Source organism: Telmatherina bonti (assembly GCF_933228915.1).
Source record: "Telmatherina bonti genome assembly, chromosome: 11".
Classification (NCBI taxonomy): domain Eukaryota; kingdom Metazoa; phylum Chordata; class Actinopteri; order Atheriniformes; family Telmatherinidae; genus Telmatherina; species Telmatherina bonti.
Genome location: NC_136629.1, coordinates 1,570,787 through 1,585,646, shown reverse-complemented (window position 1 = coordinate 1,585,646; position 14,860 = coordinate 1,570,787). Strand labels below are relative to the sequence as shown.

Here is a 14,860-nt window from a genome sequence, read left to right as displayed (position 1 = left end):
CCCGTTTTATTCCCAGTAGAATGTAAAACCCCATCTCATCAGGTCCCGTTTTATTCCCAGTAGAATGTAAAACCCCATCTCATCAGGTCCCGTTTTATTCCCATTAGAATGTAAAACCCGATCTCATCAGGTCCCGTTTTATTCCCAGTAGAATGTAAAACCCGATCTCATCAGGTCCTGTTTTATTCCCAGTAGAATGTAAAACCCGATCTCATCATGTCCCGTTTTATTCCCAGTAGAATGTAAAACCCCATCTCATCAGGTCCCGTTTTATTCCCAGTAGAATATAAAACCCGATCTCATCAGGTCCCGTTTTCTTCCCAGTAGAATGTAAAACCCGATTTCATCTGGTCCCGTTTTATTCCCAGTAGAATATAAAACCCCATCTCATCAGGTCCCGTTTTATTCCCAGTAGAATGTAAAACCCGATCTCATCAGGTCCCGTTTTATTCCCAGTAGAATGTAAAACCCGATCTCATCAGGTCCCGTTTTATTCCCATTAGAATGTAAAACCCCATCTCATCAGGTCCCGTTTTATTCCCAGTAGAATGTGAAACCCCATCTCATCAGGTCCCGTTTTATTCCCAGTAGAATGTGAAACCCCATCTCATCAGGTCCCGTTTTATTCCCAGTAGAATGTAAAACCCCATCTCATCAGGTCCCGTTTTATTCCCAGTAGAATGTAAAACCCCATCTCATCAGGTCCCGTTTTATTCCCAGTAGAATGTAAAACCCGATCTCATCAGGTCCCGTTTTATTCCCAGTAGAATGTACAACCCCATCTCATCAGGTCCCGTTTTATTCCCAGTAGAATGTAAAACCCGATCTCATCATGTCCCGTTTTATTCCCAGTAGAATGTAAAACCCCATCTCATCAGGTCCCGTTTTATTCCCAGTAGAATGTAAAACCCCATCTCATCAGGTCCCGTTTTATTCCCATTAGAATGTAAAACCCGATCTCATCAGGTCCCGTTTTATTCCCAGTAGAATGTAAAACCCGATCTCATCAGGTCCCGTTTTATTCCCAGTAGAATGTAAAACCCGATCTCATCATGTCCCGTTTTATTCCCAGTAGAATGTAAAACCCGATCTCATCAGGTCCCGTTTTATTCCCATTAGAATGTAAAACCCGATCTCATCAGGTCCCGTTTTATTCCCAGTAGAATATAAAACCCGATCTCATCAGGTCCCGTTTTATTCCCAGTAGAATGTAAAACCCCATCTCATCCGGTCCCGTTTTATTCCCAGTAAAATGTAAAACCCGATCTCATCAGGTCCCGTTTTATTCCCAGTAGAATGTACAACCCCATCTCATCAGGTCCCGTTTTATTCCCAGTAGAATGTAAAACCCGATCTCATCATGTCCCGTTTTATTCCCAGTAGAATGTAAAACCCCATCTCATCAGGTCCCGTTTTATTCCCAGTAGAATGTAAAACCCCATCTCATCAGGTCCCGTTTTATTCCCATTAGAATGTAAAACCCGATCTCATCAGGTCCCGTTTTATTCCCAGTAGAATGTAAAACCCGATCTCATCAGGTCCCGTTTTATTCCCAGTAGAATGTAAAACCCGATCTCATCATGTCCCGTTTTATTCCCAGTAGAATGTAAAACCCCATCTCATCAGGTCCCGTTTTATTCCCAGTAGAATATAAAACCCGATCTCATCAGGTCCCGTTTTATTCCCAGTAGAATGTAAAACCCCATCTCATCAGGTCCCGTTTTATTCCCAGTAGAATGTAAAACCCCATCTCATCAGGTCCCGTTTTATTCCCAGTAGAATGTAAAACCCGATCTCATCAGGTCCCGTTTTATTCCCAGTAGAATGTAAAACCCCATCTCATCAGGTCCCGTTTTATTCCCAGTAAAATGTAAAACCCGATTTCATCAGGTCCCGTTTTATTCCCAGTAGAATGTAAAACCCGATCTCATCAGGTCCCGTTTTATTCCCAGTAGAATGTAAAACCCGATCTCATCATGTCCCGTTTTATTCCCAGTAGAATGTAAAACCCCATCTCATCAGGTCCCGTTTTATTCCCAGTAGAATGTAAAACCCGATCTCATCAGGTCCCGTTTTATTCCCAGTAGAATGTAAAACCCCATCTCATCAGGTCCCGTTTTATTCCCAGTAAAATGTAAAACCCGATTTCATCAGGTCCCGTTTTATTCCCAGTAGAATGTAAAACCCCATCTCATCAGGTCCCGTTTTATTCCCAGTAGAATGTAAAACCCCATCTCATCAGGTCCCGTTTTATTCCCAGTAGAATGTAAAACCCGATCTCATCAGGTCCCGTTTTATTCCCAGTAGAATGTAAAACCCCATCTCATCAGGTCCCGTTTTATTCCCAGTAAAATGTAAAACCCGATTTCATCAGGTCCCGTTTTATTCCCAGTAGAATGTAAAACCCGATCTCATCAGGTCCCGTTTTATTCCCAGTAGAATGTAAAACCCGATCTCATCATGTCCCGTTTTATTCCCAGTAGAATGTAAAACCCCATCTCATCAGGTCCCGTTTTATTCCCAGTAGAATGTAAAACCCGATCTCATCAGGTCCCGTTTTATTCCCAGTAGAATGTAAAACCCCATCTCATCAGGTCCCGTTTTATTCCCAGTAGAATGTAAAACCCGATCTCATCATGTCCCGTTTTATTCCCAGTAGAATGTAAAACCCCATCTCATCAGGTCCCGTTTTATTCCCAGTAGAATGTAAAACCCGATCTCATCACGTCCCGTTTTATTCCCAGTAGAATATAAAACCCCATCTCATCAGGTCCCATTTTATTCCCATTAGAATGTAAAACCCCATCTCATCAGGTCCCGTTTTATTCCCAGTAGAATGTAAAACCCCATCTCATCAGGTCCCGTTTTATTCCCAGTAGAATATAAAACCCCATCTCATCAGGTCCCGTTTTATTCCCAGTAGAATGTAAAACCCCATCTCATCAGGTCCCGTTTTATTCCCAGTAGAATGTAAAACCCGATTTCATCTGGTCCCGTTTTATTCCCAGTAGAATGTAAAACCCAATCTCATCAGGTCCCGTTTTATTCCCAGTAGAATGTAAAACCCGATTTCATCTGGTCCCGTTTTATTCCCAGTAGAATATAAAACCCCGTCTCATCAGGTCCCGTTTTATTCCCAGTAGAATGTAAAACCCGATCTCATCAGGTCCCGTTTTATTCCCAGTAGAATGTAAAACCCGATCTCATCAGGTCCCGTTTTATTCCCATTAGAATGTAAAACCCCATCTCATCAGGTCCCGTTTTATTCCCAGTAGAATGTGAAACCCGATCTCATCAGGTCCCGTTTTATTCCCAGTAGAATGTGAAACCCCATCTCATCAGGTCCCGTTTTATTCCCAGTAGAATGTAAAACCCCATCTCATCAGGTCCCGTTTTATTCCCAGTAGAATGTAAAACCCCATCTCATCAGGTCCCGTTTTATTCCCAGTAGAATGTAAAACCCGATCTCATCAGGTCCCGTTTTATTCCCAGTAGAATGTAAAACCCGATCTCATCAGGTCCCGTTTTATTCCCATTAGAATGTAAAACCCCATCTCATCAGGTCCCGTTTTATTCCCATTAGAATGTAAAACCCCATCTCATCAGGTCCCGTTTTATTCCCATTAGAATGTAAAACCCCATCTCATCAGGTCCCGTTTTATTCCCATTAGAATGTAAAACCCCATCTCATCAGGTCCCGTTTTATTCCCAGTAGAATGTGAAACCCCATCTCATCAGGTCCCGTTTTATTCCCAGTAGAATGTAAAACCCGATCTCATCAGGTCCCGTTTTATTCCCATTAGAATGTAAAACCCGATCTCATCAGGTCCCGTTTTATTCCCAGTAGAATGTGAAACCCCATCTCATCAGGTCCCGTTTTATTCCCAGTAGAATGTAAAACCCAGTCTTAGCAGGTTCAGTTCAGGTCTGGTAGAAGTGGGATCCTTGGCTTCCTGTGGACAGATGGACTGTGTTTGCTTTCCTTCTTTCCGTCAGGATTATAGCATCGATGAGGAGGTGGCGTTTCAGGCGGCTCTGGCTCTTTCTCTGGCTGAAAACTGACACCCGTCTCAGGACCGTTCCCCTCACACCTCTGCTGTTTTTCCATGGGTCAGATGGTAGCCAACCCACCAGGATTCCAGCCAGCTTTGGGTCCGAACAGAACCTCACCTCCTGGGAACACTGTTGATGTGAACTTTGTGTTTGACAAGAATGGATCAAATTTGATGTCTATGAGAACAAAAATGCATTACACATTATTTGTCACAAAGTCTGAAACATGCTGCTGACTCCTAGAACCTCTGACGGGGTTCTGACACTAAGAACAACCTGACTGCTGGTACTCACTGTGATTAGCCTGGCTGATTCTGAGGAGCACACAGACTCCATTTTCTCTCTCTGCAGCAGCCAGGGTGGACCATCTGGTAGCTGCATTTACCAATCGTCTGGATGGACAGGTGATTATGCAGCACAAATTTACTTCGCAGACAGGAGAAAGTTAACCAAACATGCATTGGACCAGGCTGGTGGACCACACATGCAACAGCAGTGTTGTCTTGTTAGTTGACTTGTTTTTGAGCTCGGGAGGTCACATACCCTCCCAGGTGAAAGCAATAGAAGATCTTTGATTTAAGAGGCTGAAGTTTCTGAAATTCACAGACTGTCAGGTAAAGATCTCCTTCCACAGCTATTAACCTCAGTTTTCTGCTTTATGTTACTCTTCAAGATGCAGCCATGGATGTTAGTTCTCAGTCTAACTGCCCCTTTCATGCACAGCAAAACATGTTGGTATGGTGTTGAGATGGGATCAAAAGAGGTGAAAGATAGATGAACTAACTGTAGTTTTCATCATGTAAATGCGTCTTCCTGCCGAGTAAATCTGCTGGATGGATGAAGGAGAAAAGCCAGGCTGTGGGAAGAAGAATTTTCCGGGTTACAGGTGTCTCATATTTTATTTGGAGTTATTTTCTTTGTACGTTAAACTGACCAAGAAAATCAACAACTGAAGAAATGGAACATGCAAAATAAAGACGTCAGTTCCAAGATTTCTGCGACTAGATCATTACTCCAGTACTAGATTACTCCAGTACTCCAAATGTGCTAGAAAATGCAACAAACTAAAGACGAGACCTTTAATACTGTGGAAAGTGTTTGGGACAGATTGAGACACAGAGATTTGTGGGAACATAAATATCCAGTTTGTCCAGTCTGGCCTGCAAAGCCTCTTCCTGCCACTGCTGATGTCCACATCCATCATTGCAGAGCTTCAGATCTCAGATGGTCGTCTGTATAATCAGCTGTTTGCCACGCAACGCATGCAGTGGTTGTCTTGGAGGTGTGTTTGGGGTCGTCCTGTTGGAATACTGCCCTGGGCCCCAGTTTCGGAAGGGAGGGGGTCATGCTCTGTGTCAATATGTCACAGTACATGTTGGCATTCATCATTCCCTGTAGACCCCCAGTGCCGAAAGCACTCATGGAACCCCAGACCATGACACCACGCTTGACTGTTAGCTAGACACACTTGTCATTGTACTCCTCACCAGGTTTCTGCCAAACATGCATGACACCATCTGAACAGGTTGATCTTGGTCTCGTCAGACCACAGAACCTGGCTCCAGTAATCCATGTCTTTAGTCTGCTTGTCTTCAGCAAACTGTTTGCGGGCTTTCTTGTGCATCCTCTTTTGAAGAGGCTTCCTTAAACCGCTATTTGGTCTCGGCCACCGTGCTGCAGCTCAGTTTCAGGATGGCGACAATCTTCTTATAGCCAAGGCCATCTTTATGTTGAGCAACAATCCTTTAAGATCCTCAGAAAGTTCTTTGCCATGAGGCGCCATGTTGAACTCCCAGTGACCAGCATGAGGCTGTGTCTCAGTTCAGGGTCTGCACACCTCCAAGTCCGCAGACTGCGTCGGCTACCAAGTGTCTACGTCGTCTGCATACAGCTGAGCTTCCTGCCAGTAAAATAAGACGGCCTATCGATTCATCTTCCTAACCGCTTAATCCAATTCAGGGTCGTTGGGAAGCTGGAGCCTATCCCAGCTGGCTTTGGGTGAAAGGCCGGGGACACCCTGGACAGCTTGCCAGTCCATCACAGGGACACACAGAGACACACAACCACTCACTCCTAGGGGAAATTTAGAGGAACCAGTCTACCTAACATGAATGTCTCTGGATGGTGGGAGGAACCTGGAGAACCTGGAGAGAACCCACGCATGTCCCGGCCCGGCCTAGTCTCTGTGGAACCTGGGTCCACCAGGATGTCCCGGCCCGGCCTAGTCTCTGTGGAACCTGGGTCCACCAGGATGTCCCGGCCTAGTCTCTGTGGAACCTGGGTCCACCAGGATGTCCCGGCCTAGTCTCTGTGGAACCTGGGAATTAATCCTGAAGTACTCTCATCTCAGTTTATGTGGAAATCGCGATTCTGAGTTGGTTTCCATGGAAATCCTGTTCGCCTGGACCTAAGTCTGCTTTAGATCTGGGGTCTGAGAAGCGTTCTGATGGGATGTACTTGGGTCTTCCTGCTGTGGTTTGATGCTGATTGTTCAGGAGCAGCTGGGCAACCCGAACCCCTGTACTGTAATGCAGTGCATGGTCTGCAGGGCAACTGGAGCGCCGCTCGCAGGCCATGGTGGAAAGAAAGCAAACAGACTGGTGGTTGTTCCAACCTCTCTATGACTTTATTAGAGACAATACAGTGTTAGCCTTTTTTATACTTTAATACAAAACAAGACAGCAGTAGTGTCTGGCTGTCCCGGCTGTCCAGTTTCCTGTTGTGGGTTTTTCCTTGGCTGACGAGCCAGAAGTCGTTTTATTTTCTATCGTTTGGTGTTTTGGTGTCACCAGGCTTTCTGAAGGCAGTCCTTGAGACCAACACACATGAGCTGGGTTTCCATAAGAAAGTCTTTTCTCTGGGGTCATGGAGGCGGCCAGACGCTGATATGATGGGACTTTTCCAATCGCCTTCAGCCAGAGGGACACACAACATTCCATGTTTCTTTCCTATTTTGATGCATTTAAATGACAAACACTGGAAACTACGGCTGAGTGGAGACGTACACAGTTCTCCATCTCATCCATAGCTTCATATTTCCTATAAATGCCAAGAAAACCGGAGTAAAACAAAGACATAATGGGTCATTTTGGATTGTATGGCCCCATGTGAGCAGTAAAAAGCTCTCATGAATAAGAACTGTGTGATGCCAAACCAAATAATCACTGGTTTTCCAGAAAGCAGTCTCATGCCTCCATTTTCTAACATCTGTTCCTGGCAATGGCTCCAATTTCATAGAAATGAAGCACCAGCTCACCAAGTTTATGTCCAACTTTGGACCATTGTCATCTTTTATGAGCACCTCTCAGAGCAAAGTGCAACCCATCTGAAAGGCACAGAGTCGGACGTGTCATCCTCGTCCCTCCGGGAATATTTCCTGTGATGCAGAATGCGCCTTACAAAGCTTATAAACAGAAACCGGGAGGGAGACCTGCAGTAGAGAACCATGGAACATTACTCAAGTCTGAGCAACGGTGGAACCCAGCTGGAACCCCGCTAGAACCCAGGTGGAACCCGGCTGGAACCCCGCTAGAACCCAGGTGGAACCCGGCTGGAACCCAGGTGGAACCCCGCTAGAACCCAGGTGGAACCCGGCTGGAACCCAGGTGGAACCCAGCTGGTGGAACCCGGCTGGAACCCAGCTAGAACCCAGGTGGAACCCAGCAGGAAGAGGGGGAGGAAATGGAGCGGACTTCTGCTGTGTGGTTGTTCTGGCCACGCCTCCTGCCTTTACAGTCTGAAGAGGTGTGGAGCCGAAACCCTCAGTCTGAACCACCTTGTCTGGTCCTGGATAAGTCAAGATCACGGCGGGCCCTCGTGTTCTGGTCACCAGAGTCCTGCACTCGGACGTGGGTTTGTACGGTCGCTTCCAGATCAGGTGGTGCCGCTGGTCTCGGGTCCACCGCTGGTCTCAGGTCCAGCTGGTACTCTGGAGGTCCTGACGGAGCCATGAAGGCAGCGGTTGGCCCAACCGGTTCAGCAAGCGGAGCAGCTCCATGTTGTGGTCTCGGTAATACTGTGCAAGAAAGGCACGCGACTGCAACACACACACACACACACACACACACACAGATCATGAGGAGCAGACAACAGATGGGACGGTGTAAAACGAGAAGACAAGCAGAACGTCATCAAGCCAGCATGTATGTTGCTAACATACGTGCTAGCATTTAGCTTCCAGATTCCGGCCTCAACCTCTCCAGGTGTGTTTTAAGGAGGATGTGGTCGATCCAGCAACCCAGGACACTGCAGTTTGCTTGTCTTATTTTGATCTCTATGAAGTTTTTATTACCCAGAAGTTGCAGCGGCGCTGTAGTGACAGTTTCATAGTTCTGATTGGCTGTGCACAACAGGGTGGAGTCAACAAACCGAGGAGAAAAACGATGTTCTGTCGGCCACAACCGTCAGATGTGAAAATGTGGGAAGCTGGCTGACTGGAGACCATGAAGCCTGCCAGACGGCCTCTAGCTTCAGGGAAAGATGGTAGGTGTACCTCTGAGCTCATCTCTGGGTACTTCCTGCCTTTACTTTTCCCCAGACATTTGGCTCGGCCCCCGTCCACCCGCTGGCACCAGAAACCTTTGCTATCGTCGTACCTGTAGACACAGGAGACGCCAGTTTACTTTCCATGGGTTTGTTCTTGGTTCTTTGCTTTCTAACAAGATATCAAACAGTCTTGATTGTGACACTGCAGATTCTCTACAGCTGTGGTGGTTTAGGCCACTGTCCTGCAGACTGTAGATGTTTCCCTGCTGCAACACATCTGACTCTGTGCAGAGCTTGTCATAGAAGCATTTCATTTCAATCAGGTGTGTTACAGCAGGGAAACATATAAAGCCTACAGGACAGTGTGCCTTCAGCAGCAGGGCTGCACATCAGGGTGTGTTCAGAAGCATCTGGGTGTTACGAACATTAGAGCCTGAGTGTAGTTGAAGATGGGAGTGAGACACAGAAACTTCTGGATTCCCTCCATCACCTGTGCTGGATTTGACCGGAGCAGAGCCCCATCCACGATGTGGAGCTGAGAACAAACAAACAGAAGTGTCTTCTGAAGACATCACAGCAAACAAGAAAGACCAGAGCAGGTCTGATCTGATGCGGTCAAGTTGTTACCTGGCTGGGCTGGTAGTACTTCAGCCAGCGCTCCAGGTGGGTGGCATACATCCCGGGATGCAGGCAGCGTCTCTGAAGTCCAAGCACATCTCTGGGGGCTGAAGGTCCTGCTGTCACCACAGCATGGAAAGTGCTGTTGAGGGCTGCGGGGTCTTGGTGCGCCCTCTGGTGCTGCAGGCAACACAAACAGTGAAGGACCCTGTCCATCTGCAGAGTAGATGTTCCTCTAGAACGTGCCAGTTCTCACCTGGTACCAGGAGTAAGCCCGGTCAGATGGGTTGATGAGCACTGCCAGGATTTTGGCTCTAGGTAATAGAGCTGCTGCTCTTTTAGGAGCGATGTCTGTGTCGAAATAGTTGGCACTCTTCTCAAACATGAAGTCCGTGCTGACGTTGGAAGGGAAGGGGAAAAAGTCCATGTACCTGAGGAGGACATCAGAGACATGGTTCTGCTAGATCAAAGCTCAAAACTCCAGAAACAACTGGAGGCTGCAGCTTATCTGTCCCCCCAGGCTCTGCCTGACTGCACGCCAAGTGGTCCAAGGAGGGACGACCAACCTACACTGTCCCCATGTCCCTACCAGGGTGTGTGTTTTAGTCCCTACCATGTTGGGTGTTTTAGTCCCTACCGGGGTGTGTGTTCCATGGTCCTACTGGGATGTGTGTTCCATGGTCCTACTGGGATGTGTGTTCCATGTCCCTACCGGGGTGTGTGTTCAATGTCCCTACCGGCGTGTGTGTTCCATGTCCCTACCGGCGTGTGTCTTCCATGTCCCTACCGGGGTGTGTGTTCAAGTCCCTACCATGTTGTGTATGTTAGTCCCTACCGGGGTGTGTGTTCCATGGTCCTACTGGGATGTGTGTTCCATGTCCCTACCGGGGTGTGTGTTCTAGTCCCTACCGGGGTGTGTGTTTTAGTCCCTACCGGGGTGTGTGTTCCATGTCCCTACCGGAGTGTGTATTTTAGTCCCTACGGGGGTGTGTGTTCCATGTCACTACCGGGGTGTGTGTTCCAGTCCCTACCATGTTGGGTGTGTTAGTCCCTACCGGGATGTGTGTTCCATGTCCCTACCGGGGTGTGTGTTCCATGTCCCTACCGGGGTGTGTGTTCTAGTCCCTACCGGGGTGTGTGTTTTAGTCCCTACCAGGGTGTGTGTTCCATGTCCCTACCAAGATGTGTGTTCCATGTCCCTACCGGAGTGTGTGTTTTAGTCCCTACGGGGGAGTGTGTTCCATGTCCCTACCGGGGTGTGTGTTTTAGTCCCTACCGGGGTGTATGTTCCATGTCCCTGACGGTGTGTGTTCCATGTCCCCGCCGGGGTGTGTGTGTTTTAGTCCCTACCGGGGTGTGTGTTTTAGTCCCTACCGGGGTGTGTGTTTTAGTCCCTACCGGGTTGTGTGTTTTAGTCCCTACCGTGGTGTGAGTTTTGTTCCCTACCGTGGTGTGTGTTCCATGTCCCTAGCGGGGTGTGTGTTCCATGTCCCTACCGGGCTGTGTGTTTTAGTCCCTACCGTGGTGTGTGTTCCATGTCCCTACCAAGTTGTGTGTTTTAGTCCCTACCGGGGTGTGTGTTTTAGTCCCTAACAGGGTGTGTGTTCCATGTCCCAAACAGGGTGTGTGTTCCATGTCCCTACCAGGGTGTGTGTTCCATGTCCCTACCAGGGTGTGTGTTTTAATCCCCACCGGGGTTTGTGTTCCATGTTTCTACCAAGTTGTGTGTTCCATGTCCCTACCAGCGTGTGTGTTTTAATCCCCACCGGGGTTTGTGTTCCATGTTTCTACCAAGTTGTGTGTTCCATGTCCCTACCAGGGTGTGTGTTCCATGTCCCTACCAAGTTGTGTGTTTTAGTCCCTACCGGGGTGTGTGTTCCATGTCCCAAACAGGGTGTGTGTTCCATGTCCCTACCAGGGTGTGTGTTCCATGTCCCTACCTGGGTGTGTGTTTTAGTCCCTACCTGGGTGTGTGTTTTAGTCCCTACCGGGGTGTGTGTTTTAGTCCCTACCGGGGTGTGTGTTCCATGTCCCTGCCAAGTTGTGTGTTTTAGTCCCTACCGGGGTGTGTGTTTTAGTCCCTACGGGGGTGTGTGTTCCATGTCCCTACCAGGGTGTGTGTTCCATGTCCCTACCAGGGTGTGTGTTCCATGTCCCTACCAGGGTGTGTGTTTTAATCCCCACCGGGGTTTGTGTTCCATGTTTCTACCAAGTTGTGTGTTCCATGTCCCTACCAGGGTGTGTGTTCCCTGTCCCTACCATGGTGTGTGTTTTAGTCCATACCGGGGTGTGTGTTCCATGTCGCTACCACGTTGTGTGTTTTAGTCCCTACCGGGGTGTGTGTTCCATGTCCCTACCGGGGTGTGTGTCCCATGTCCCTACCGGGGTGTGTCTTCCATGTCACTAGCGGGGTGTGTGTTCCATGTCCCTACCGGGGTGTGTGTTCCATGTCACTACCTGGGTGTGTGTTCCAGTCCCTACCATGTTGGGTGTGTTAGTCTCTACCATGTTGTGTGTTTTAGTCCCTACCGGGGTGTATGTTCCATGGTCCTACTGGGATGTGTGTTCCATGTCCCTACCGGGGTGTGTGTTCCATGTCCCTACCAAGATGTGTGTTCCATGTCCCTACCGGAGTGTGTGTTTTAGTCCCTACCAAGATGTGTGTTCCATGTCCCTACCGGAGTGTGTGTTTTAGTCCCTACAGGGGTGTGTGTTCCATGTCCCTACCGGGGTGTGTGTGTTTCATGTCCCCGCCGGGGTGTGTGTTTTAGTCCCAACCGGAGTGTGTTCCATGTCCCTGACGGGGTGTGTGTTCCATGTCCCTACAGGGGTGTGTGTTTTAGTCCCTACCGGTGTGTGTGTTTTAATCCCCACCGGGGTTTGTGTTCCATGTTTCTACCATGGTGTGTGTTTTAGTCCATACCGGGGTGTGTGTTCCATGTCCCTACAAGGGTGTGTGTTTTAATCCCCACCGGGGTGTGTCTTCCATGTCCCTCACGGGGTGTGTTTTCCATGTCCCTACCGGGGTGTGTGTTCCAGTCCCTACCGGGGTGTGTGTTCCATGTCCCTACCAAGTTGTGTGTTTTAATCCCCACCGGGGTTTGTGTTCCATGTTTCTACCAAGTTGTGTGTTCCATGTCCCTACCAGGGTGTGTGTTCCATGTCCCTACCATGGTGTGTGTTTTAGTCCATACCGGGGTGTGTATTCCATGTCCCTACCAGGGTGTGTGTTCCATGTCCCTACCAAGTTGTGTGTTTTAGTCCCTACCGGGGTGTGTGTTCCATGTCCCAAACAGGGTGTGTGTTCCATGTCCCTACCAGGGTGTGTGTTCCATGTCCCTACCAGGGTGTGTGTTTTAGTCCCTACCTGGGTGTGTGTTTTAGTCCCTACCGGGGTGTTTGTTCCATGTCCCTGCCAAGTTGTGTGTTTTAGTCCCTACCGGGGTGTGTGTTTTAGTCCCTACGGGGGTGTGTGTTCCATGTCCCTAACAGGGTGTGTGTTCCATGTCCCTACCAGGGTGTGTGTTTTAATCCCCACCGGGGTTTGTGTTCCATGTTTCTACCAAGTTGTGTGTTCCATGTCCCTACCGGGGTGTGTGTTTTAGTCCCTACCGGGGTGTGTGTTTTAGTCCCTACCGGGTTGTGTGTTTTAGTCCCTACGGGGGTGTGTGTTCCATGTCCCTACCGGGGTGTGTGTTCCATGTCCCTACCGGAGTGTGTGTTTTAGTCCCTACCAAGATGTGTGTTCCATGTCCCTACCGGGGTGTGTGTGTTTCATGTCCCCGCCGGGGTGTGTGTTTTAGTCCCAACCGGAGTGTGTTCCATGTCCCTGACGGGGTGTGTGTTCCATGTCCCTACAGGGGTGTGTGTTTTAGTCCCTACCGGTGTGTGTGTTTTAATCCCCACCGGGGTTTGTGTTCCATGTTTCTACCATGGTGTGTGTTTTAGTCCATACCGGGGTGCGTGTTCCATGTCCCTACAAGGGTGTGTGTTTTAATCCCCACCGGGGTGTGTCTTCCATGTCCCTCACGGGGTGTGTTTTCCATGTCCCTACCGGGGTGTGTGTTCCAGTCCCTACCGGGGTGTGTGTTCCATGTCCCTACCAAGTTGTGTGTTTTAATCCCCACCGGGGTTTGTGTTCCATGTTTCTACCAAGTTGTGTGTTCCATGTCCCTACCAGGGTGTGTGTTTTAATCCCCACGGGGGTTTGTGTTCCATGTTTCTACCAAGTTGTGTGTTCCATGTCCCTACCAGGGTGTGTGTTCCATGTCCCTACCATGGTGTGTGTTTTAGTCCATACCGGGGTGTGTATTCCATGTCCCTACCAGGGTGTGTGTTCCATGTCCCTACCAAGTTGTGTGTTTTAGTCCCTACCGGGGTGTGTGTTCCATGTCCCTACCAGGGTGTGTGTTCCATGTCCCTACCAGGGTGTGTGTCCCATGTCCCTACCTGGGTGTGTGTTTTAGTCCCTACCGGGGTGTTTGTTCCATGTCCCTGCCAAGTTGTGTGTTTTAGTCCCTACCGGGGTGTGTGTTTTAGTCCCTACCAGGGTGTGTGTTCCATGTCCCTACCATGGTGCGTGTTTTAGTCCATACCGGGGTGTGTGTTCCATGTCCCTACTAATTTGTGTGTTCCATGTCCCTACCACGTTGTGTGTTTTAGTCCCTACCGGGGTGTGTGTTCCATGTCCCTACCGGAGTGTGTATTTTAGTCCCTACAGGGGTGTGTGTTACATGTCCCTACCGGGGTGTGTGTTCCATGTCCCTACCGGGGTGTGTGTTCCATGTCCCTACCGGGGTGTGTGTTCCATGTCACTACCGGGGTGTGTGTTCCAGTCCCTACCATGTTGGGTGTTTTATTCCCTACCGGGGTGTGTTCCATGGTCCTACTGGGATGTGTGTTCCAGTCCCTACCGGGGTGTGTGTTTTAGTCCCTACCGGGGTGTGTGTTCTAGTCCCTACGGGGGTGTGTGTTCCATGTCCCTACCGGGGTGTGTGTTCCATGTCCCTACCGGGGTGTGTGTTCCATGTCCCTACCGGAGTGTGTGTTTTAGTCCCTACAGGGGTGTGTGTTCCATGTCCCTACCAGGGTGTGTGTTTTAGTCCCTACCGGGGTGTGTGTTCCATGTGCCTACCGGGGTGTGTGTTTTAATCCCCACTGGGGTGTGGGTTCCATGTCCCTCACGGGGTGTGTTTTCCATGTCCCTACCGGGGTGTGTGTTCCAGTCCCTACCGGGGTGTGTGTTCCATGTCCCTACCATGGTGTGTGTTTTAGTCCATACCGAGGTGTGTATTCCATGTCCCTACCAGGGTGTGTGTTCCATGTCCCTACCAAGTTGTGTGTTTTAATCCCCACCGGGGTTTGTGTTCCATGTTTCTACCAAGTTGTGTGTTCCATGTCCCTACCAGGGTGTGTGTTCCATGTCCCTACCATGGTGTGTGTTTTAGTCCATACCGGGGTGTGTGTTCCATGTCGCTACCACGTTGTGTGTTTTAGTCCCTACCGGGGTGTGTGTTCCATGTCCCTACCGGAGTGTGTATTTTAGTCCCTACAGGGTGTGTGTTCCATGTCCCTACCGGGGTGTGTGTTCCATGTCCTACCGGGGTGTGTCTTCCATGTCACTAGCGGGGTGTGTGTTCCATGTCCCTACCGGGGTGTGTGTTCCATGTCACTACCGGGGTGTGTGTTCCAGTCCCTACCATGT

The 14,860-nt window shown here is 49.1% G+C and overlaps 2 protein-coding genes across 4 annotated transcripts in view; one reads left to right on the top strand and one right to left on the bottom strand.

Moving 5' to 3' along the window:
* rnf166 (ring finger protein 166) overlaps positions 1 to 4,110 on the top strand; it is a 312,897-nt gene extending 308,787 nt beyond the window's left edge. Inside the window, exon 6 of the mRNA XM_079249164.1 lies at positions 3,997 to 4,110. Within this exon, the coding sequence (XP_079105290.1) occupies positions 3,997 to 4,062 (66 nt within the window). The 3' untranslated portion in view covers positions 4,063 to 4,110. The remainder of the gene's footprint in view (positions 1 to 3,996) is intronic.
* Positions 4,111 to 6,747: 2,637 nt separating this feature from the next.
* The window catches only part of LOC306762529 (bifunctional heparan sulfate N-deacetylase/N-sulfotransferase 2-like), a 49,462-nt gene continuing 41,349 nt past the window's right edge, over positions 6,748 to 14,860 (bottom strand). For 2 of the 3 annotated variants that reach the window (XM_079249042.1, XM_079249041.1), the window contains exons 10-14: positions 9,413 to 9,587; positions 9,166 to 9,336; positions 8,964 to 9,073; positions 8,546 to 8,648; positions 6,748 to 8,089 (exon numbers count right to left, since the gene is read on the bottom strand). In XM_079249042.1, coding sequence (XP_079105168.1) covers positions 7,964 to 8,089; positions 8,546 to 8,648; positions 8,964 to 9,073; positions 9,166 to 9,336; positions 9,413 to 9,587 — 685 coding nt within the window. In that variant the 3' untranslated portion in view covers positions 6,748 to 7,963. Of the gene's footprint in view, positions 8,393 to 8,545; positions 8,649 to 8,963; positions 9,074 to 9,165; positions 9,337 to 9,412; positions 9,588 to 14,860 lie in introns of all 3 variants that reach the window. The other variant, XM_079249043.1, reaches the window with a different exon arrangement.